The sequence below is a fragment of the Hippopotamus amphibius genome, chromosome 1 (genome assembly GCF_030028045.1).
Source record: "Hippopotamus amphibius kiboko isolate mHipAmp2 chromosome 1, mHipAmp2.hap2, whole genome shotgun sequence".
Taxonomy (NCBI): domain Eukaryota; kingdom Metazoa; phylum Chordata; class Mammalia; order Artiodactyla; family Hippopotamidae; genus Hippopotamus; species Hippopotamus amphibius.
The window spans coordinates 28,017,698-28,042,192 of record NC_080186.1 but is presented as its reverse complement, the minus strand read 5'-3'; the positions used below and the strand labels follow the sequence as shown (position 1 = coordinate 28,042,192).

Below are 24,495 nucleotides of genomic sequence, written 5' to 3'. Positions count from 1 at the left end.
TCTAACCTTATAGTCATCTAAATAAGGAAGACATATTGATTTGCACAATCAGATCATTTATATTCAGAAGCATAATGGATGTTTAAAACAATGTAAGTATAATCTTAGGATGCTACCAAAATTTAAGCAGTTCCCTTTAGAAATGATCCCTATCAACCTAATAACATTAAATGTTTTTCACATCACCACCATCTTTTCCTATATATATTTTGAGGAGCTTTCCCTTCATTTTAACATCTATATAACATGAAGAATTAGATCAGAAAAGACCAAACCAAGTGTAAACAAAACAAAAAGGCTTTGGTGTTATACACGAAGGAAAAAATAAGCTTACATAGTGACAGCTTAAATCATCAGCTACTTTTGAAACAACCAACATGCTCAATAGGTAAGATAATCTTCTGTCTTTACCTTCACTACAGAATGACTTGTCAGCACCTGAGAATCGCACAGTCTCCTTTACAATTTTCTCAATTTTACAATATTCACACATTGCCATTACATTATTTATTTTCTTATATTCATCAGAACAATTTTTGCCACAGAACTGAAACATTTTACCCTGCAAAGAAATAATCACCAAGTACTAATTAAACATTTGGTTTATCATGTGGAAACCTTTATCCCTCTTACTTTCAAAACAGTGTAATTTTGAAAGGTGAAAAGTCAGAAATAAGTTTACAGATAGACCAGTTTATACTCAAACCCTCTATCATGCTCCTATACTTTACCTTATAGTCAAGAAGTTCTGGTTTTGTGGCAAAAAGACGGTTACAGTGCTGACATTTGAGTTTTACAACACTTCGTGCAAACCCAACATGTTGGGATTGGGCAGCAAGACGCTGGAGACCAGCTGCAGCAGAGCTACTGATGGAGGTGGGAGAAACAGCAGAGGTGTTACCCCCTCCTGCCGACACTGTTGAACCTGTAGGGATGCTTACGATTACTTGGCCCTGAGACAAGGGCACTACTGAAGAATTCATTCCTGCTGGTTTGTTGAACAAATTCTGAAAGAAGAAACGAACAAAAAGATCAATCTACTCATTTGTTCAAATAAGAAGGTACCAAGTACCTACCTATGTCAAGCACAGTTCTAGGCACTTAACATACATTTGTGAACAGGCAAAAATCCCTGCCTTTCAGCAGCTTATAATCGAATGGGGCGAATGCTACTTACATCCAAAAAGTGAAATAATTTAATAATATTTTTTAAAAATAATATCCTCCCAATAGATAATCTAGGTAATAGTACCATTTAATTTCACAGAAGACAATTAAATAACACGCCTCCAAATACAGGATGGACCAACGAATCCAAGTATAATAAGACTGAGATAGAAATTTAGGCAATCCAGGCACTTAGCAAACACCGAGTAAGTTAACTTTAGTATTGTAGGCGACTGGAGAAAAGGAAGAGTCCTGAAGCCATACCTGGAAAGCTACCACACAACTGTAGCTGCAGAAGTTGCGTATACTTCCATCTGACATGGCTAGGTGATACTGAGGGATTGCTGAGGTTTTACAACTGTTACACTGAACTTGTACACCTTAGCAAATCAAAATAAAAGCTAATGAGTAATACGTACAAATGTACACAAATATATGAGAAAATAAATTATACAATACATGAAAATTCAAGGGCCAAGTCAAGTTGCAAGAACTGAAATTAAACTTAGTTACCTCACATATAGACAAAAACTAACAACGTTAAAAATATTTCTGTTAAAGCTGTCAGTCTACACCCTGAAACTAAAAAAATAAACGAATCTTGAAATAAATCAGCTGTGGATTAAGAAAATACATTTAAAAAGCCATAAATCCTTTTGGTATGAAAGAATGCACAAATAGGCAAGCAAGTAAACATAAAATAAGCAATCAAGATAATAGGTGATATTTTACAACACAGATCTGAAATATTTTAAATTTGTGTTAAAAATCAACTAAATTTGGACAAAAATCTGTACTATAACAACAAAGCAATAACCATAATTTTTTCAACTATTACATTTATAAAGTTTGTGAAACCAATATTACCTGCAGAAGTAACCATTTTAACTCTGTAAGCAGATAAGCAATTAACAGAACAGAAAAGCTCTGTCTTTCCCAAGCTATTGGTATTTTCAATCATTTCTGCTGAGGATCTCAATGATTTGCAAAGCGCACATGGTGTAATTTTGGCTGATTTCTATTAAGAGAATAAAATAACATTCATTTTTACCAAATTACAAGTAAAAACACAATTCTTTGAAATTTTTATACTTAACACTGTTGAAATATTTTAAATTAGTGGCTTCCAAACTTTTATGATTACAATCCTCAGTAAGAAATAAATTTTACAAAGTGACCCAGTAACACATACTTCTGAGGTTTTGTGTTTTATGTATTAAACGTGTGTATATAAAACTGAAAAGTTTCATAAAATAATATATACCATGATAGCATGTGATGCACTTTGAAATTTTTCCATTTTACTCTACTTCATTAAAAAATAATGCTGGTCACAACCTAAGCAATTACTTTTGGGATCTATTAATTCATTGCAACTACAGTTTTAAACACACTATTTTAGGCTTCCCCCAAGATAAGGGTAGGGAATTAAGTACAAACTACTACATATAAAATAAATAAGCTACCAGGTGAGATAGGGAGGGTGGGAGGGAGGCTGAAGAGGGAGGGGATATGGGGATACATGTATACATATACCTGATTCTCTTTGTTGTAGAGCAGAAACTAATACAACATTGCAAAGCAACTATACGCCAATAAAGATGTATAAAAAAATAAGCTACAAGAATACATTGTAAAAAACCCCTCGAAAAACAAAAACCCCCACTATCTAAAAAATTACAAAACAGGGAATTCATGCTCTTACACTATTCAAAAAATTGGAAGAACTTCCCCACAAAAGGTGCTATATATAGCAATGAAATGTGAATCCAAGAAAATTAATAAATTTACTAGAAAATTCACTGTCAAACATTCTATTACTAATAATAACAAAGCATAGGGACCTCCCTGGCAGTCCAGTGGTTAAGACTCTTCACTTCCACTGCAGGGGGTGCAGGTTTGATCCCTGGTCAGGGAACTAAGATCCCACATGCCACACGGTACAGCCAAAATAACAACAACAACAACAACAAAGCACACTCTGAGCAATAAAATGGGAGGAAATTTTGGATATTCCAAGTGTCCAAATATAAACAATGAAAGACTCTTAAGTTCCCACTCAATGAATGATTCAGTAGCAAATAATACTAAATAATATTAACATGTCATACATTTAGGATAACTTATAAGGTGTATCTAGCACCCATTAAGAGAATTTCAAGATCTCTATGTCCTCTTCAAGGATAAGTCTGTGAAACTTGCTATTAAAATAAATACATGTTCAAGTGAGCATACTCCTGCATTCTGGAATGTCTTCTGTATCTCCAACCCTATTTCTTCTTTCCTTCTCCATCAGGACTGCAAACATAAACTTCATTTGTAAGAATTAGGTCAAGAGTTATCTCTGAAACTATCAAGTAGAACTAACCTTGCTTCCACTGTGCCCCTCTACATCCCATAATACTTCTATCATAGCATCCCTACACAGTTACATGTATATCTCCCCCAGGTGACATGTAGCACCTCAAAATAGGAATCACATCTAATGTCTGTTTAATAAATTTTATATAAGGAAGAAAAGTAGCAGAAATGCCCATATTCAATGTTCCAGGTTCTATACTAAGTGCTTTCTCATTCTTACTTCATATAATCCTAAAAACATCTCAGTGACATTGGTAGTACATACGCATTTACAGATAAGAAAATGGACTTAGGATTGTAAATATCTAAATTTGAATAGGTTATGACTGACCCCTTGCACTGTACAAATCTGTGGCCTTAGACAAATGCACAGTGACAGGTATCCATCCTAAAATGTCACAGGGAACATTTTAACTCCCCCACCGCATGATCTGCTTATCATGTGTGTAGCTTTGCCTTTTCTAGAATGTCATAAATGGGGTCATACTGTGTGCAGCCTCCTCAGACTGGATTCTTTCACTGAGCAATATGCATGTAAGATTTATCCACGTCTTTCCATAGACTGTGGACTCATTTCTTTCTACTGATGAGTAGTATTCCATTGCATGTGTCTGGGAGGAAAAACAATTTTCCCTCTACTCCTCTAGGTTCTTGGTTGAGACTCCCCCACCCCTGTAATAAAAGACAGATTACCAGGAGAAAAACAGAAGTTTAACAGCATGTATACCTCCTATGTAGAGGGAGGATACCAAGGAAAATTGATTCACTCTCTGACCTGACCAAAGCCATCACCTTAAATACCAGCTTCAGTTAAAAACAGAAGAAAGATGTTGGGGAAGGGGAAAAGCCAGTTATGGCAGGCTATCATGCAAAGCACCATAAACAAGGGTATGACTGTTCGCAGATTTGTCAGGACTTCTCCACTGATAAATTAGTTGAGACTTAATTATCCTATTTCTGTTGCAAAGAGGGACATACCCTTACAAATGGAGATTTCTCTATTGTAAATGTCTTTCACAAAAGGGCAATCATAGTTTTCTGAGACTCTCTCTTTTTTTTTTAAGCAGACTGAATTCTTCAGCCAGAGAGGCAAATTTTGGGGTGACATTTTCTACTTGCCTTGACATGGACGTACCCCAATTTGCTTATGCATTCATCTGTTGAGCGACATTCTGATTTCTTCAAGTTTTTAGCCATATGAGTAGAGCTGCTATGCATAATTGCATCTTTGTTTGCATTAGGATATACATCTTCAAAGCAGTTGCCTAAATACTGGAAGCAAGATTGTTTGGATCCCAAGATGAGACTTGTTTAGCTTTGGAAAAAACTGCTATGCTGTCTTACAAACTGGCAGAAGTGCGTCCCACCAGCAGTGAGGGAGAGTTCCTGTTGTTCCTCACTGTCTGCAGTTGGTGTTGTCATATTTTGAGTTTAGCAGTCCTAATAGGTGTGTTGTGATATCTCACGATTTTAATTTGTAATTCCCTAATGGTATATGATGTTGAGCATGTTTTTGTATTATTGTTACTGTCTGTATATCTTCTTTTTCTTTTTTTTTCTTCCTGCTGGGTGTCTGTTCAGATCCTTACTTTTCTTTTTTTTAAATGGGGTTGTTTCAGAGCTCTTTGTATATTTTGAGTCCAAATCCTTTCTCAGATATGAGTTTTGCAAATATTTTTCTCCCAGTTGTGGTTTGTCTTTTGCTTTTGTGAATAAGGTCTTTAAGAGTAGAAACCTTTAATTTTATAAACTCGCCAATATTACTTTTTTCTTCTGTGGATTGGCTTTTTGTGTTGTATGTTAAAACTCAAAGTTCATCATCTACAGACCAAACCCAAGGTCATGTAGATTTTCTATGTTTATCTCTATAATTTTGATAGTTCTGCATTGTAAATGTCTATTAATAAATCTGAGTGAATTTGGTCTCTAAAAAAAAAACAAAATAAAAAAAGAAAATGGACTTAGGGAGTTTAACTGCTTTCCCCCAGGTAAAATTCTATTTGAATAGAAAGTATGGTATTCAAACCAACAACTGCTTTACTTCTAAGTCCACGTTCTTTCTCTAAACCATAGTATATACTAATATGTGAAAAATTTAATAGGTATTGGCTAAATTAAAAGTAACAAATTTAAAATTAAGATATTTCAAAGCATTTCTCCTCTTGTGGACTATATACCACCTTTCAATGGACTGAATCGAAGTAACTTTTAGAACTTGATACAATATCAGGAAAAGTCTTTTGGAGAAGGATAAAACAAATGAAGATATTGGATTTTTTCCCCCTGTGAGAACAAAAACAAGTTGTTTCTAAGGAAGGAATAAATAGTAACTAACACTAATCCCTTTCAATGTGCTTGTATATTAACGAGAAATAAACAAAAACACTAGAATGTTTAAAATCACAAAATCACTGCAAAGTTTTAACAACAATTTAAAAGGAATTTCCCAATCAACATTATTAAATTCACCTATTTTGATAAACTGTATAAAAATTTACTATTCTAAAAAAGAATGATCAGCAAATGCAGTGCAACAGGAAAGCACTGTAAAACTGAAAATGTAAAAAGTTCGTACTATTCCTCTGGGTTTATCAATTTTAAAATTGAATTTTTGACCAAAATTTACTAACAAAATATAAATCTAGTATAAATAAAACTGCCAAAATTGCTAATTATTAGAGAAATGCAAATCAAAACTACAATGAGGTATCACCTCATACCAGTCAGAATGGCCGTCATTAAGAAGTCTACAAATAACAAATGCTAGAGAGGGTGTGGAGAAAAGGGAATCCTCCTACACTGTTGGTGGCAATGTAAAATTGGTGCAGGCACTGTGGAAAACAGTATGGAGGTTCCCCAGAAAACTAAAAATAGAATTACCATATGATATAACAATCCCACTCCTGGGCATATACCCAAACAAAACTATAATTCAAAAAGATATATGTACCCCTATGTTCACAGCAGCACTATTCTCAATAGCCAAGACATGGAAACAACCTAAATGTCCACCAACAGATGAATGAATAAAGATGTGGTACATATATACAATGGAATACTACTAAGCCATAAAAAATAATAATGCCATCTGAAGCAATATGGATGCAACTAGAGATTATCATACTAAGTGAAGTAAGTCAGAAAGAGAAAGACAAATGCTATGTTATCACGCATATGTGGAATCTAAAATCTGACACAAATGAACCTATATATAAAAGAAACAGAATGAAGGGAGAATAGATTGGCGGTTGCTAAGGGGGAGGGGAGTGGGAGAGGGATGGACTGGGAGTTTGGGATTAGCAGATCCAAGAATCAGAAAGTATACACCATGATGATGGGACTGGGTGCCTCTGGGAGATGTATTATTTTTTCTTCTTGGTGCTTTTCTGCATATTCAAAATCTTGTTCAAAAACATTAATTGTATTTGAAATAAAAAAGCCATACCCTAAAAACATGTATTGATATTTCAAATGCATTAAGAGAAATAGTCTGCCCTCCATATGCGTGGGTTCCACATCCACGGATTTAACCAAATGCAGATTGAAAATATTCCAGGAAAAATATTCCAGAAAATTCCAAAAAGCAAAAGAATCTGCTGCATGCTGTCAACTATTTACATGGCATTTACATTGTATTAGGTATTGTAAACAATCTAGAGATGATTTAAAGTATGCAGAAGAATGTGCGTAGGTTATACAATTACTAAGCCATTTTACATAAAGGACTTGAGCATTCTCAGATTTTGGTATCCTCAGGTTTCCTGGAACCAATCCCCCATGGGTACTGAAGTACAACTGCATATAGCACTCTACACAAGAGTTTTTAACACACATGCATTTGACAAAATACTATTTACATGTAAAAAATATTAATTAAGCTAATAATAAGAAAATATTTTTGTGACAACATTTTCATAAATAATTTCTATCAAAACATTTAGGTCCTTCTGAAATGAACAAAGACACTGGGATTAAATATGGTCATGTACCTGCTTATATGCTGTGACACACGTTGAACTACAAAACTTCTTAGACTGTCCCTCTATCTGAAGCATGTGGCATTGTCCAGAGCCACTGTAGCAGTAACCCCCACAGTTTTCACAACAGTTCATGGTGAGGTTGTTAGCAGATCGAAACTTAGAGAAGCAGGCATCACTGCAAAGTTTATGTACCACATTCTGGTAATTAACTTCATGTCGAATCTAGGAATTACAAAGCAATAACTTAGAAACAAGCAAAGACCATCAAAAGCTGTCCTTTAAGCACAAGTATCAGACTCCTTCCCCCAGTAAAGTAAAAAGATAACTTACAACAGCATTCTTCTGACACATGCTGCATTTGGTTGAAATGCTATTCGTATTTATGGTAACAACAGGTTTTCTTTTCAGTTCATATGTTGACAAACATGACTGGCTACAAAAATCTTTACTAGTGGTGGTATTTTCAAACTGGGCACTGATCACATCCTTTGGATTTAAAATGTCTCTAAAAATGACAATAAAGATAAAATAAGCCACAGTATAATTCATTTCTTCTTTTTGTCAACTAAAAATATCAAAACAAAGGCAATTAAAAGTGTAGGGAAAGAGCACTGTATTTAAATCCGAAAACCTGTGTTTTCCTGAATAAACTGGTAAATCGCTTTCATTCTCAAGCTCCACTGTATAAAATGAAACTAATACATGGCTTAGTTCATAGAACTGTTGTGAGGATTAGTACACTGTGTTTCAAGAGCAAGAGGATATACAGCAAACAGTTGTCATTCACTGTCTCTATCAGGTAGGGTTATAGAAGATTTTCATTTTCTTCCTTAGGGTTTCCTATATGCTCAAAAATACTCTTCAAATAACATTACAGTTGAAAAAAAATACTCTTCAAATAACATTACAGTTGAAAATTTTTAAAGTCACTATCTTTTAAAAGTAAGGATACATTTCAAACTACACAGTGCATATTTTATCATGATTACATGAAATTAAACATTTGCAGATCTAAATAACTCAATTTGTAAGCATTAGTAGTAAGACAATGAAGTTTAAAACCCTAATGATTAAGTCTCCCTACCACTCCACCCCTTATCCTACTACCAAGTTAGTCTTCCTACGTAGTAGTTTATCAGATAGTTTAAGTGCAAACTATTTTAAAAACCAATTTTTAAAAACAGCTTGATGAAATTCTCTAAACAGTATTTCTTTCCCATGAGTATACACTCACATAATATTTAGTAAATAAACTGTTATATTCACTCTTACATTTTAAACAGATTATACTAATATAGTACTTTTCAGAAAAGGTTACAAATATCTCTGCTTAAATAAAAGATAACAGTAAATACAATGGAGTTACCACAAGGAGCCCCTGATGTTGTACTATGCTGTATACATAACACCACACCTCATCTTCAATACTCAGCAGCTTGAGACTGCTCTATTATCTGCATTTATTTTTAGCTTTCACAGCTATTTTTTATTAGCTTTTAATGTATTTCATTTATAAGGGTATTTAATGAGCAGTTATATTGAGCCAGGGACTAGCCCAACCCTATGTCAAAATATGGTACAAGCACTCAAGGAGCTCACAGTATACTGGGACAAACAGACAAATGATATATAAAATACCATAACAGAAACATTCTTAAAATAAAAAAGTATAATAATTTTGAAAAACGTATTTACATACATAAAATGTACTACAGAAACAGAAATGAAGAAACAATTATTTCAGACAAGATGTGACATGAAAACCAACCCAAAAGGTGACATTTTGGTTTGACCTTAAACAGATGTGTTCTAGAAGGCTAAGGAGATAAGAGTTGGGGGACAGCATGGATCAAGGCAATAGAAACATAAAAGTAGCTATTTCTCACTACTCTCAGTATGCTTAGCATCCAACTGCATTACATTTTATTGTAATAGATTACATATTATGTCAGAATGAGAAGGAGCAATCTTATTTCAGATAGTAAAAATTCAGAAATGGTACAGACAATGCTCAGTTACTTCTCTGAGTGCCATTATTTCAAGAAAATTGATCTAATAGTATTAACAAAAGTACCCTCCAAATTACCTCTTTTGAAGTGTAGGATTTGAAATTTATTTCCTTAAAACAAATTGTTAGGTCCCTATTACTAATGAAATCTAAAAATTAAATGATGATTAGCCAAAATATATTCAGAGTTTAAGTTAAATTCAAGATGCTAAGAGATGTGGTTAACAAAAGATTAACAAAACTAAAATTGCTACTCCAAACAGCTAAGGAGTTTTTTTCAACCTAAGTGCTGCTGCTATATTTCTACTAGTCTATAAAAATAGCAGTAGCTATCAGGAAGGAAATCTTTTCTATCTCCACCTATTAAAATTAAAGTAAAAATCCTTCTTATAGGGACTGACTTTACAAAGTAATCCAGTTTGACTATATGGACTATCTGGGGGGGGAGGTGGGGGGAATGCCTATACCAAAACTAACCAGCTATGTGACACTGAGCAAATCATTTAACTTCTCTGAATCTAATTTCCTTATATTTAACGCACAATCCAAATCAACAATTTTATAATCAGATAAACCAGACTATCTCAAACTGTTGTAACGACTGTCTAAAAAAGAAAGAAAAAAGGGAAGGAGAGGAAAAGTGGTGAAAAGGAGATGGAAGAGTTGTACAGAAAATGAAATGGAATACAAAGAAAAACATGACTGATAATTGGTTGAGGACTGAACAAGAGAAAAGAGTATTCTGTAAGAAGAGAAGAGGGGAAAATTAAGACAGAAAATGAGAAAGAAAAGCTAAAGTGACAGGCACGCAAGGAGTAACTGAAAGAACAGAAAGGGCAAATGAAAAAGAACAAGGGATTAAAAAAAGATAACAGGGACTTCCCTGGTGGTTCAGCGATTAAGACTCCTCCCTCCCAATGCAGGGGGCCCAGGTTCAATCCCTGGTCAGGGAAGAGATACCGCATGCTGCCGCAACTAAAGATCCTGAACCCCACAACTAAAAAAAGATCCTGCATGCTGCAACTAAAACCCAGCACAGCCAAATAAAATAAAATAAATATTTTTTTAAAAAGATAATAATAGGTGAATGAAGAGGTAGAACAGTTAAAAGTCAAAGAATGACAGGTTGAAATTTATGGATAAGACCAAATATTACAAAAGATGAAAATTTAATCTTAACAATAATTAAATTACATAAGATCAGACAGAGCTAAGATATGACATGCAGTTAAAAATGACCATCTCCAGATAATGCGAGGCAAACACCAGAGACACAGTAAATTTAGTAGAGATATAGTAAATTTAGATGAGAAGAACATGTATGGACAAGAATTAAAAAACACAGAAAGAGGGCACACATTTTCAAACTTCTGTGAGTTTCCTATGGTCATTTTGAAATTCACTGATAAATCTTTGCGCTAAATATCTATGACTATTATTATGAAAGGAGAAATACTGCTGAAATTTTAGAAAGTGTTGATTGCTAAAGTAAGAATTAAATAAAGAAACATAAAAGGAAGTTATTACATGAAATTATTTCATGGCAAAACAGGAAACAGGGAAAAAACTTCATAAAAATTGTAATTTTCAAGTTAATTTAATCTTAGAAATGATGACTATACTGGAATACAGAAATTAGATATGTCATCTATAAGTACTCATTTTTTAAAGCATGTTTCATAATTCAAAAGTATAAATAAAGAAGTCTATCTTTACTAAATTAAACATGAGGCATAAAAGGATGCAAATACAACTTCTAGAAAATCTTCTAACCATGCTCAAATCTCTTTTAGAAGTTTCTCTCTATATGCCTTTTTCCAATTGAACCAGAAGAGGGAGCATCTTTTCCCTTTCTAGACAGAGAAAGGGCAGCATCCATGTGAGGTACTGTAAGTACAAATATCAAAACTAATAAATCATGGTAAGATGTTCCAGAAAAACCCAAACGAACTTTTAGACCAACCCAATATAAAAAGCACATTAATTAAAGTTAAAAGAAAGCTGAGCAACTAGCATCCAGAAAGACTGAAAGCAGCAACAACATGTTCATAGTAAACAATGTGCTATTTCTCAAAAAACACAGAAAGGTAGAAAATTAAACAATACACAAATAAGAAAGTATCTTGAAAGAAAGGAAACAAAGAAGATAATTTAGAATTCTGCTATACTTTGAGCAACTTGAACAAGTTTTCTTAGTAGGAGGAGGCGGTGGGCGGGCAGGTGGAACTGTATATCCAGTGAGGCACAGTGTAGAGCAGAATAGCTGAGTAGACCCTTTCCTCTGATAAGCAGTTTGCCCCTTCTGGAGGATTTTTTTACAACCAGAACAGGAAACTCGAACAGCTGTGGCTGGAACTGAAGGAAGCATTTTATTCATGCCAGATGACGCCAGTGAAGGCTGAAAGCCAGTAGTCAACTGTGGAGCTTTAAAAAAAAATTGAAAAAAAAAGTTTTACCATGAATTTTAAGTAGGCATCCTTTCTTTCTCTTCTAGAACTAGTCTTGAAACCCAACACTAATTACATAATACACAATTAAAGCCATTCTGAAAAGGCAGAGAGAGCTGCCTAGTTTACTAATATAAGTAGATAGTTCCTCTCACTCATACTGGTCATAATAAATAAATATGATTCATTCATTCAGTTCTGTTTCTTACCAAGAGGACTGCCACTGACTGAAAACACAGCGCTAATTTTCAGTTCCCCTTCTTGAGTTTTTTGCTGTTGGCCATGACTATACTCCTTTTAAAAAGAAAAATAAACAAATAAATATGTAAAGAAAAAATAAATACAATGTATCTAAAGAAATCCAGATATTCAAGACATTTTACTATGGCTATATACAGGGTGGAAAATGTTTACTACATTAACATTAGTAAGAAATAATAGCAAGCAAACTATAATTACAATAAAGGTATATCATGTTTATACATGCTGAGAGTAAAAGGTAAAAAATGAAAGTGGGTATCTAATTAGCCTATAGCACTACCAGATATTCAGAAATCATTTTTTTAAATTCTTAATATTATTACAGCATTTTAAGTTGCTGTTTATCTATTATAAAAGTAATACACACTTATACAAAATTTAGACAAGTAGAAATGAGAAGAGTTCTAATCATATTTCCATTGCCCCAAAACAACCACTGTTATTCTTTTGGTATATTTCTTTCCAGTCTTTTCCCCTCCTATACGTGTTTCTTTACACAGTTGTAATTATACTGAATATCCCATTCTTATCAAGTGATTTTTTGGTCAACTTAACATTTGCATAGTATCACATATTACTCCAAAATAACGTCCAATGGCTAAATATCAGTGTTTCCAAAGTTGGAGTTCAAGAATTCCTAGGTACTCCAGGCAGTCTAAAAATTCTAAAAAAAATTTTTAAAAGTCTGACTTTTTATTTCACTAATTTTTTTAGTGAATCTAAGCATATTTTCAGTCACGAATAACCACAAATAACTGAGTTATACTACTTATTTTAATTCATTGTTTATCACACTGAAACTTGCAAAACCCTGAAAGAGGTCTTATTCTTGGAATTCTCAGGCAACTTCAACATACCCCCTTTTTTTGTGATAAGAGGTGTCTGTACGTTACTCGAATTCGAGAAATACTGACATATATTATTTAACAGACATATCAGATTACACAGGGATGAGACTGGGGTGAGGTGAGGCAGTTGCCTTAGGCACAAATTAAGGCACCAAAAACCTCAGTAACACTTTTTAAAATCCAATAATCCATAATAAACAAAATGCCAAAACTTTAAATAAGTAAAAACAGGACCAGTATTACTAATTTTTCCCTTGGCCTCAGTCTCCAATTTGACAGCCCTGTATGGCACTGAAATTACATAACCACAACCCAACATTGGTCCCTTTGTTTCCACACATTTGCTTTAATCAGTAATGCCATGATGAACATTTTTGTGAATACTCATACACTCATATTTAGGATTATCTCCTAAGGAAAGAAACTTAAAGTGGAATTACTAGGTAAATAAGTACATAGTAAAGGTTCTTAATGTACAAGGACAGATTGTTTTTTAAAAACTTAATTATATTTATTCTAGCAATTTGTGAAAAAAGCCACTTAAAAGTGTCTTCTCATTCTTGTTTTAATTTCCAATTTTTAAAATATCCATTTACATAAAAAGCACATTAACCTCCTATAGCATCTGTTATCAACATTTCCTCAATATGTACTGAGATAAATTTTACATACTGAAGTTTCCACTTTTATGCCAAAAAATTGATGGATTTTACCTTTGCAATTCCTTCCATTTCTTACAAAGTCCTATTTCCACAATAAAATACTAAGAAAGTGGTTTCATTGCTTATAATACAGTTCTTTAATCCAGCGGTTCAGCAAACTTTATCTGCAAAGGGCCATATGCTAAATATCTTTGACTTTTCAGGCCATGCTATCACAACTACTGAACTTTGCCCTGGTAGAGCAAAAGCATCCACAGAAAATATGTAAATAAATGAATGCGGCAATGATCCAATAAAACTTTATTTACAAAAATAGTATGCAGAAAAACAAAAACAAAACAGAAAAAAGAGAAGGCAGGCTGGATTTGGCCCGCTGCTGATAGATAATTTGCCAATTCCTGCTTTAATCCATCTGGGGTTTATTGATATTCACTTTGATATATAATGAGCATTTTTCTTTTTCTTTCTCTGAATAGCTTATGGATTCCTTCCCCTCACCATTAACATACCAACTTCCTCTAAAAATATCTCTTTTGTGGCTACCTATTCTGCATCACTATCAGGCTGACTACTCTTATGATATCACACTATCCTAATGAAAATAACTGTGAGATGTTTAACCATTTAATAGTTTGCCACATCTCTAATTTTTAGAACATACGTGTAATGTAATGTGTATGTGTGCATGCCTATTTATTCTTCTTCAAAACATAAGAAACCACTGATTTTTCATCAGAACTATATCTTAATTTAGGAATAACTAATACCTTACACTTTTAAAAAAAAGCCTCTCGGACTTCCTAGGTGGTGCAGTGGTTAAGAATCAGCTTGCCGATCAGGGGACACGGGTTCAAGCCCTGCTCTGGGAAGATTCCACATGCCACGGAACAACTAAGTCCGAGCACCACAACTATTGAAGGCCACGTGTCTAGAGCCCATGCTCCACAACAAGAGAAGCCACTACGAGGAGCCCGCACACCACAATGAAGAGTAGCCCCCGCTCGCACCAAGTAGAGAAAGCCCGTGTGCAGCAACAAAGACCCAACGCAGACAATAAATTTAATTAATTAATTAATTTTAAAAAGTCTCTCATTCATTCAAGTTGTTTTAGCTGATACAAGCACTTTTTAGTTGCTCTGCTGTAGGAAATAGTATATCTTTTCATCATATTATCTAACTGGGTAACAACTGATTTATAGAAATATTGCTGTTTTATATAACTAAAATTCAACTAGCTACTCCACTAAACTTTCATGAATTCTATTAATTTTCTAATAAAGATCCTTACCAGCAAATGATGATAATTTTGTCTCCCCTTTTCCATTACTTCTTTTAATTTCTTTAACATGTACTGGGTCGAAAATCCAACAAGAGTTAAATAATAATGCTGACATCAGTAATTTGTTTTCATTTAGTAATTATTAACAGAAGGTATCCATCAATTTACTTTTAAATTCAATGACTGTTATTGATCAGAAGTAGATATTTCCTTACCTGATCAAGAGAGTATCTATTATAAGAAATGCATAGTGAATTACATGAAACGTCTTTTGGCATCTCTCTCTCTCTCTCTATCTATCTACTCTTATTTGACCTGTTGATGAAGTTATACATTAAGAGATTTTCTAATATTGACTCATCCTAACATTCCTACATTATACAGTATATTAAAGCATATTACAAGTAAAAAAAATTTTTAAATCTCAGAAAACTCCAGAAAAAAAATCAATACGCATGGGCATACTTTAATGGTCTCCAGTCAGCTCTCTTTCTCACTGTCTATGACAGTTATTTCAAACTTTTGATACATTCCTTAAGCCTCAAATATATATTACTTATGTAATATAGTATAATAAGTATGTATCTTAAGTACTCTGCTTGTACACCCCACAATGCCTTCAAGGCAGAATCATACTTATGTTAGTATCCTCCCAGCAATGACTAATTTTACAAATATTTAATAAAAAATCAGTGACTAACAACTTGAGAAGTGAAAATCTGATGACCCAAAAGCTTTCAAAGCAGAAAAACGGGTGTCAAAACAAACCCAAAAAATTCTTTACCAACATCTTTACCTTCCTTTCATTTACCATAAAGTATATATCAGTATCCCAAGACAGTATTTTAGAAATGAAGAACCCAGTTTCCATAACCAAGTTAATTTGACATGGCTAAAAAACAAGCCCCAACATTTAATTACAGCATTCTGTTTTCCAAGACTATATGACTCACTATTGCAACACAACTGATTTGCTTTCCCATTCTAATCCATTTACTTCAATGAGAGATTACAGATTAGCTCTCCTTTTACTATGAGCAAAAAGAAAAGAAAAAAATCATGATTTTAATGTAAGATCTACTAAATTCCCAGTTTTTAGAATCCACAGAAAAGGGGAAAAGAAAAATGAGGTCTCGGGCTCTTTAAAGTTTTTATTTTAAAAACTTCTCTAGTCATTTCTTTAAACAACTTTTATTTATAGAAAGTTTAGTAGGCTAATAATAATAAGGCCTTGATGAAGGTCCCTGATTAGGTTAGCTCCTTCCTGACCAGATGGCCTTGAATAACTAACTTATTAACCTCTATGAACCTCAGTTCCCTCATCTAAAAATGGAGTTAATATCATCTACTCTGGCCTTCTTATGTTGGAGGATGAAACAACATAGCACACATAAAAGTATGTGAAACTGTAAATATTATATACAGAATATATTATAGGAACATGCAATAGGATTTGAATGAAGAAATATAACCAGGAGGACAGATGATGTTATGCCAGTAACAGAGGCAGGAGGATGACAACTGGCAAATCCAGAAAATTATAACTGAAGAAATAATCAAGAGCAACTGGGAAGAAGTAGTTAAATGTATATATAGACACACATTTCAATATTTTAGTGATTTACATGGGAAACTAAAAAAATTAAGACCAAAATGAACTGTGTAAAAAGGAGAATAAGGAGCAAGTTGAAAGCAAAGCTACAAGTTAAGCAAAGAGAAAAAGCCAAGGGAGGTTTTGACAAGGTGCCAGAAGCTAAAGCTATAATCTCATTAAGCCAAGAAAAAAGTTACTTCAAGTAACTGATGGTCAAAAGTAAAGACAGACCACAGCTGTTAAATCTATCAGTATTTTAAGAGCATCAGGTTAGTATTTTCAGAGTCTAAGAAAATAATTCATTGGAACTCCTTTTTCTAGTCTATGGAAAATGAATAAAAATGATAAAGCATTAGGCAGTATTGAACAAAGAATACAGATATCCAATGGTCACTTAGAAGAAATACCTAAAAGAACAGGACAATGAAGAAGGAAGCGGGAGAAAGGGGAGGAATAGGAGGGAGGAGAGGAAGTAGGAGGGAAAGGGAGAGGAGGGGGAGAGAGAGTAAGGAAGGGAAGAAAGAAAAGAAAGGAAGGAAGGAAGGAAGGAAGGAAGGAAGGGAGGACGGAAGGATGAAAGAACGAACCAGGCATCCATAATTTAACATGAGGTCCCCTGAGGGATTTCTAGAAGAGCTATCAAATATCTGATCCCACAGGATTGGTGTAGCTGATAACAAAGAGGCCTTCTCAGAGAAAACCTAGCTTTACCCACTCACATGTTAGAACTGCCTTATTGTGGGGTCAGGGTAAAGAATGCTTCTTTACCTTATGCCTAGAACTTACACACATTCCTGCTTGGTTCTCAAAAGTCCAGTCAATCAGGTGGTTAGCCCTTAGGGAAGTTCTTCCCCAAAATTATGATGAAACTTCATATTTGGCATTTTTATAACACATTATTACACTCTGAATAGTGATAAAAATGTAGATGTTTCTGTGTCCTGACAGTTTCATGCTATTGGTATTCTCCAGTCACTAGAATCTGATTGTTTCATCCTATTGGTATTCTCCAGTCACTAGAATCTGATTGTTTCCAAAACAGCAATACAAGTAACTCTTCCTGATGCCCTCTTCCCCTATTTGGTCTTTGCTATAACTGCCTTTTCATCTCAAGGAAAGTGTCACTGGGTCATGTACAGGGAGAAAGTGATGTCTTTGGTACCCTGCCAGCATTATGATTTCTTACAGATTTCCCATGTCCAGATTGGGGCACGTAAAGGACAGAAGTCTGCCCTACACAGACATGGTAGTAGTCCTCTGAAGCATACACTGCCACATGAACCTCCCCTAGGTGTCAGGACATTTCCTTATCTCTAATTCAGATATCCACGACCTCCATCTTGCCTGCTTCTATTAACATGCTTTCAATCTAACTTCTATTCAGATATGTTCATATCCCTTCTCTACCATCTTCTTTGTTGCCACCACACTTATATCCATCCAACTGTATAGCTTTATCATCACTACAGCTACCTTCCACTGGGCACCATGGAATTCTCACTTAATTGAAGCATCAATCTGACTCATATAAATCACCTGCATCTATAAATCACCTATTCTTCCATTTCCTTACTCTAAAACAGTGGTTCTCAACAGCAGAGGATTTTGTCCCTCAGGGGACATTTGGCAATGTCTGGAGACAGGGTACTACTGGCATGTAGCAGGCAGAGGCCAAGGATGCTGCTAAACATCCTACAATGCACAGGACAGCCCCTCATAACAAAGAATTATCTGGCCCAAAATGTCAATCCAAGAAACCCTGCTCAGAGACCACTGAGTGAAAAAAATTTCTTCCACAGAAATCTCACATTCTTAACCCCCCTAATATAAAACAAAGATATTGAAAGGTAAGCTTTCTCCACATCAAATGCCATTTCAAAAAATAGCTAATTCATGCTATTTTTACTTCTCAGTCTCTGCACTCATATCATCTGTAGAAAACAGAGAACACCCTCAAACAACTGCTGCTATTGCATATTCATCCCTTGGTCCTTTTCCTACATTCCAAAATAATTACACCATCTTTATTCCATCCCAACCACTGCAATGTCATTAATTGCATGGATAACTTCACCGACTTCAGGATTCACCGTTACAGGATCTCTATGACTGTTACCTCCAGAGCAACCCTGAAATAACAGAGCTCTATCCACACCCTGATCACTCACAGATCTCAAATTTGGAATCCTGTATCACCCATCAAAGCCTCCTTTATCTTCTATCCACTGATCTAATGAACTGGCTCTTCAATCAATTAACCCTTCCAAAGATCTGTCCATTAATCCCTCCTGAAAAACACTTAAATTCATACAGCCTATACTTCATTAGCAGTAACTGCAAAAGGCTTACTACCATATATAAACTCAATCACACCATAAACTCATAAACCACCATAAACCTTCAGCCATGTCCGCTGTATCAATCTCAAATCCTTGAAGACTCACTTTCCCTAATCCTGCACTGAAACTGTAAAAGTCACAGAACAGTGGTATTAAGGAACACTGTGGATTAAAAGCCTTAATTACTACTCTGAAAAAGTTTTCTACAACTCTGGTTGATTCCTTAGCATTATTCCTATAATTCAATTGCCTCAACCTTCATTAAGAGTCTCCTCTCACCCTGTCAACAAAACACTTCCCTTCTAGATCAAGAACTTCCTTTCTTGAATGAACAATTCATGTGTGGAACAAAAAGAAGGGGGAAAAAAGGTGAAATGTTTACTTGAGCATTGTCAGGTTCATCTTTAATTTTGTCTAGTAGTCCCTGCTGTGGTGCCATTGCTTTGTCATACTCATCATCCAAAGGTTCTTCTTTAATTCTAATATTTGATGCAAAGGAATTCCCCAGTTCCGAACCAATGGATTCTTTATTGGCAAATGGATAGCTGGAATCCTAAAACACAATATAAAGGATTAATAAATACTGAGATTTTAAAATTATTTCTCTTCAGGCTTAACACCCAAAGAAAAGCTCACTGGAAATGAAGAACTCTATGGACATTCATTAGAGTCCCTATGCTCACAAGTAAATGTGATATATGCCTAAATATCAAATACAAATAATCTAAGAGCAGAGGCATCTTAGAACATCTCCAAAGATGTCCTTACCCAATTAATAAGGAAATTAAAAAAAAAAAATCAGCGCTCTACCTAATACAGTTACAGTTTAGAAAATCACATAAAGAAAACTTTGACACTTGCCACAGTTACAGCAATCTACATACACACTGAAAACTTACCCTAAAGTTTGTTTCTGGGGTTTGTGGTAAATGAGTATGTAATGTTTCTTCAACTTGATTAGCTATTGAAAGAAAAAAAAAAAAAAAAAAACACATGTATATGAATAACAAATCTTACAAAGAGTGACCTAAAAAAGCTATCATTTGATAATCACCTCTCTTTTCCAACAAAGATGCTCGAGCGAAATGGGTACCAAAAAATACCCAACAGGTAGTTTCACTCAAACAACCTGGTCCCACCTAACTTTCAGCCTCACCACACACTGTCTCCTTGCTCAACCCTAAATAAAGTGGTTAATGTATTCACTATGTTCTGAAAATTACTTATGTTTGTTCTTCCCCATTTCTGCTTAGATCATTCTAAGTCCCTTCTATCCTAATCTTTATACAGTCTTCCAGACTCAGCTCAGTTCAAAATTCATCTCTCCTCTATAAAACCTTCCTTTGTCCACTGAGTTAAAAATTATCTCTCTCCTAAGAATACCTGAAACACAGGTTTCAGTTATTTGAAAGAATTTTATTGTACTGCCTTATAACAAACTCTTCTACTGTTGTATGTAATTATAAATTAAATTTTATGCTATTCAACTGGTCATTAACACTTCAACTACTTCCCTTGTCTTGTCCCTTCTGCTATTAGACATTATGTTCCTTGAAGATAAGTACCCTTGTAATTTATCCCTCATAGGGATACTGAAAACACTTATTGAATAATATATACTAAAAATACAGTATACCCTTGTACAGCCTAGTACATAATGGATACTTAAATTAATTGTTCTTTTTTACAATATTGATTTGTCCTTTCTATCATAGTCTTCCTAGCACTACCAGAAGAAATATAAGGATTGGCATATTCTACCTTGCTTTCTTTCACACTTACTGAACATTTATTGAAATATTACTATTTTCACTATACCAGGTTAGGCCCCAAGAACACAAAGATAAATAAGATACAACCTGGCCCTCAATAAACTCCTACACTAGCATGTAAGGCAAAACAAAGCCATAATACTGTGTGATAAGTACTATAAATAATGAGGCATAAACATAATGCTATGGAAATACAGATAAGGAAATAAACATTCTTGACATAGAGAGGTTAGCGATGATCACAGGGTAGAAGATGTTTATGAGTTAGGCACTGCTGGATAAGAAGCACTTTTATAGGCATGTATACAAAGAGAGAAAATGACATGCAGGCAAATGAAACATCAGGAGGAAAGAGAGGCATAGAAATAAGAAAATGTATATATTCAAGAATGGAACTGAAGCTAAGTATAGGGTATGCTGGGCAAAGAGGCTCAAGAGGAGTCTCAAGAAACTTCTAAAACATAAAATAGTAATGTTATCAAAAAGAAAAACCCTCCCTAGTTTGGACTAATTGGTGGGACAGCAGTTTGAATTAGTGCTTACAGCACAAAGAAGTTAAATCCAACTTCAGGTTCCAATGTTCAACCAAAGAAAATGAACAGGTGATTCGAGTATCTTGCCTTCTCATCAAAATATTGCAACCAGGGGAGGGAGAAATGAGGTTTAGAGCTATTTTTCAACCATTTATACCATTACCAATAGTTACTGGGAGAAATTCAGTCACTCTGCAAAGAACAAGGATAAAAGAAAAATGACAAGCTTACAATGAATTTAACGGTTCATACTTTGCTTAGCATCAGAAGTAATAAAAGCTGTATTATTATCAGTATGTTGTTATTTATTGTTTTATGGCTCTATTCCAACAATTATTACCTGCTTTATCAAAAAAACTGCTTTTCAACCTTGAATCCAACTCTTTATGGGGTTTATCCAACCGTTTTTCACGTTCATGATAAGTTAGATCTCTATTTTTCTCCTTTCCAGAAAATGTCTCTTTGCTGTTTTCTCTTACTAGACTAAAATCTTTCCGTATTGATTTAAAGACAGAAACCTGATCAAATTGTTTAGGAAAGTCTTTTTTTAATTTATTTTGAATCTGTATTTCATTTTCATTGTCTGATTCATGCTGTGTGACTCTTCTCTCTACTTCCAAGCTATCATCAGTATGAATTGAAGAAACAAGATTGTCCTTTGAACTAAAATCCTGTTCATCCTCATTGTCACTACCAACGACTGGAATTCCTGCAAGATCCCCAGAGTTCAAAAAATAATCATCTTCATCCAGCAATGAATTTTCAGATCCTGTTTGATTCGGTATTCCATAAGACATGCTGTCAAGGGTAGGAGTTAAGTTGTGGTCTATATCTTCAGACATTTCTGTATCCATGATACCACCACCTTAAAAAGTAAAATACTGTTTAGACAAATTATAGTGCTAAAGATGACCATATTTATAAGGTCTGTCTGGCATTTAACCAAATATATATTTTTTTCTTTTCAAACAAAATACAGATAATAATACTGCAGTATTCAAATTAGCACTTTGATATAGGTGTGACAGATAAGATATCCCTTTCTGACAGATAAGGAAATAGGGACATAAAACTTTGAGAGACTATTTTAGGTTAGAAAGAAAGTCAATGCAATATAGTAAAAGAGGGCACCAACTTTAGAATTAGACACATCTGTGCTGGAATCACAGCATGATTACTGAAAATCTATGTGATCCTAAGAAGTAAATTCTCAGGCTTTGCTATCTATAAAACAGTATAATACTCACCTTGGAGATTAATTTGTGGTGAGGTTTAATGATAGTATGTATAAAGGGCCTACTAACACAGTGATTGACACATAGAAGGGAATATAAAAGTGATAATTAAAGTTATCACAGAGACTATTCTGGGGAGCTGAGATCAGAATCCAGATCTCTGACCTCAGAGTCCTAATTTCTCTCCACTAACTCTAACAAACACTTACAGCAGTTAATGTTTACAATGGTAAATATTCAAAAATAAAAACTTATCTAAGCCAAAATAAATACTAAAAACTGTTTACTGTTTGAACCTACATGCTCAAGTCTCTCCCATTTCACAATAAAACAAAAAAGCCGAGCCCTGTATTTCTTTTTCCTGCCCTAATTCACCTTTCTTACACAAACTTCTAGGGAACAAATTTACATTGGTTTGTTTCTACTTCATCTCCCAATCATTAATCCTTTGAACTTAATGCAATCTGATTCCCAATTTTGCACTGGAGCTTCTCTCATTAAGATCATCAATGATTTCCTCTGGGTCAAGTCCAATTATTTTTTCAAACTTTATGTGGCATATCCCTCCTAGATAAAATACCTTTGCTTTCTTTGACAATGTATTATTTCCTAATTTTCTAATTGTCCTTTTAATTAATTTCATACTCCTCTTCCTCTGTTTTATGTGCTCAATATTCCAATTCTCATCTCACTTCATACACTCAGACTATTTTATTCACCACTATAAACTTGACTTTTGCTGTTGACTTCCTAAGCATTTTAACTTAGACCTTTCTTCCAATACTTCGGATGTCTATATTCAACTAGCTTCTATAGGTCCCCTAGGGACCTTCAACTTAACGCCTCTAAAACCAAATTCATCATTTTCCCATTCCAAGCATACTTTCTTGTTTTTCCGTCACTTAATTAACAGCAAGACTAAGTCAGCAGTTTGCTCAACATAAAAAAAAAAAAAAAAAAAAAAAAAAAAAAATCACTCCAATTCTCCTTCCCCTTGGACAAATTCTGTAAACTGTATTAATATCTCTCTCAAATTCATCTCCTCTACTTGGTACCATTCCAACACTCCACATTCTTTTCCTGTTGACAGTATACTAACTCAATCCACATGAACATCTAGGAGGCAGCCATATTCTTACAAGTCCTGCCCTCAAACCATATTTACCTGGTCCCTGAGCAGACAGACTAGAACTGGTAAAAGCACAGAGTGAAGCGAAGACTAAAAATATTAGTGGCACCAACAGCCTTGCTTTTATTTGTTCCTGAAGCCCAGATGAACCCTTCGTGTGGCTGGATCTTCAAGTCATTCCCTGGGTTCCATGACCCAGGATAAATTCCTCTTTTTGTTCACGCTTATTTGAGTTGGATTACTTGTAATCAAGTCCTAACTGATATAGGCTCCAAATGAAAGCTTTCTTCAAGTTGCCCTCCACTATAAAGACATGAGAATTATCTTTCTAAAACATTAATCATTCCGCATTACATCTTCACTCGAAATTCTTCAATAACATCCCACGGCCTAAAGTACTCACTCATTCATTAGGCACATATTTATTAGGAAATCACTCTGTGGTAAGTACTGTGCTATATTCTAGGGATACGATGATGAAAAAGATAGCTATGATTCCCTCTCCTCAGAGAACTAGAAAAACAGACAAATAGAGGAAATGATAAAATTAGAAAATCACCATTTTCCCTTAACTAAGTAATTAATTCAAACAAAGACGCTAAAATCTTAGGAATTTCCACAACTTACTTTCACATAGTATACCACAGAGAGAAAAGAAGAGAGGGATGAGAGAGCATGCACAACACTACAGTTATTCACTATACTATTCTTCCGATTGTTCTATTTGAAAATTTTCATAATAATAGAAGGTTAAGGAGAAAATAGGGTGTTAAAACACACACATACATAGAGTGTGATAAATTTACCAGACTGTAAGCAACTAAAGATCACGGGTGGAGCCTTTTCTATACAACAGTTTATCCTTACTACCTGACCACAC

General features: G+C 34.4%; 1 protein-coding gene across 11 annotated transcripts in view; it reads right to left on the bottom strand.

Moving 5' to 3' along the window:
• The window catches only part of ZMYM4 (zinc finger MYM-type containing 4), a 179,666-nt gene that overhangs the window by 50,037 nt on the left and 105,134 nt on the right, over positions 1–24,495 (bottom strand). For 8 of the 11 annotated variants that reach the window (XM_057704739.1, XM_057704789.1, XM_057704730.1 and 5 more), the window contains 12 exons: positions 21,592–22,116; positions 19,846–19,907; positions 19,329–19,499; positions 15,023–15,085; positions 12,173–12,257; positions 11,685–11,940; positions 7,839–8,013; positions 7,518–7,730; positions 2,035–2,185; positions 1,432–1,547; positions 732–1,007; positions 412–562 (listed from right to left, as the gene is read on the bottom strand). In XM_057704739.1, the coding sequence (XP_057560722.1) occupies positions 412–562; positions 732–1,007; positions 1,432–1,547; positions 2,035–2,185; positions 7,518–7,730; positions 7,839–8,013; positions 11,685–11,940; positions 12,173–12,257; positions 15,023–15,085; positions 19,329–19,499; positions 19,846–19,907; positions 21,592–22,116 (2,244 nt within the window). The remainder of the gene's footprint in view (positions 1–411; positions 563–731; positions 1,008–1,431; positions 1,548–2,034; positions 2,186–7,517; positions 7,731–7,838; positions 8,014–11,684; positions 11,941–12,172; positions 12,258–15,022; positions 15,086–19,328; positions 19,500–19,845; positions 19,908–21,591; positions 22,117–24,495) is intronic. The other 3 variants (XM_057704757.1, XM_057704765.1, XM_057704800.1) reach the window with 1 other exon arrangement.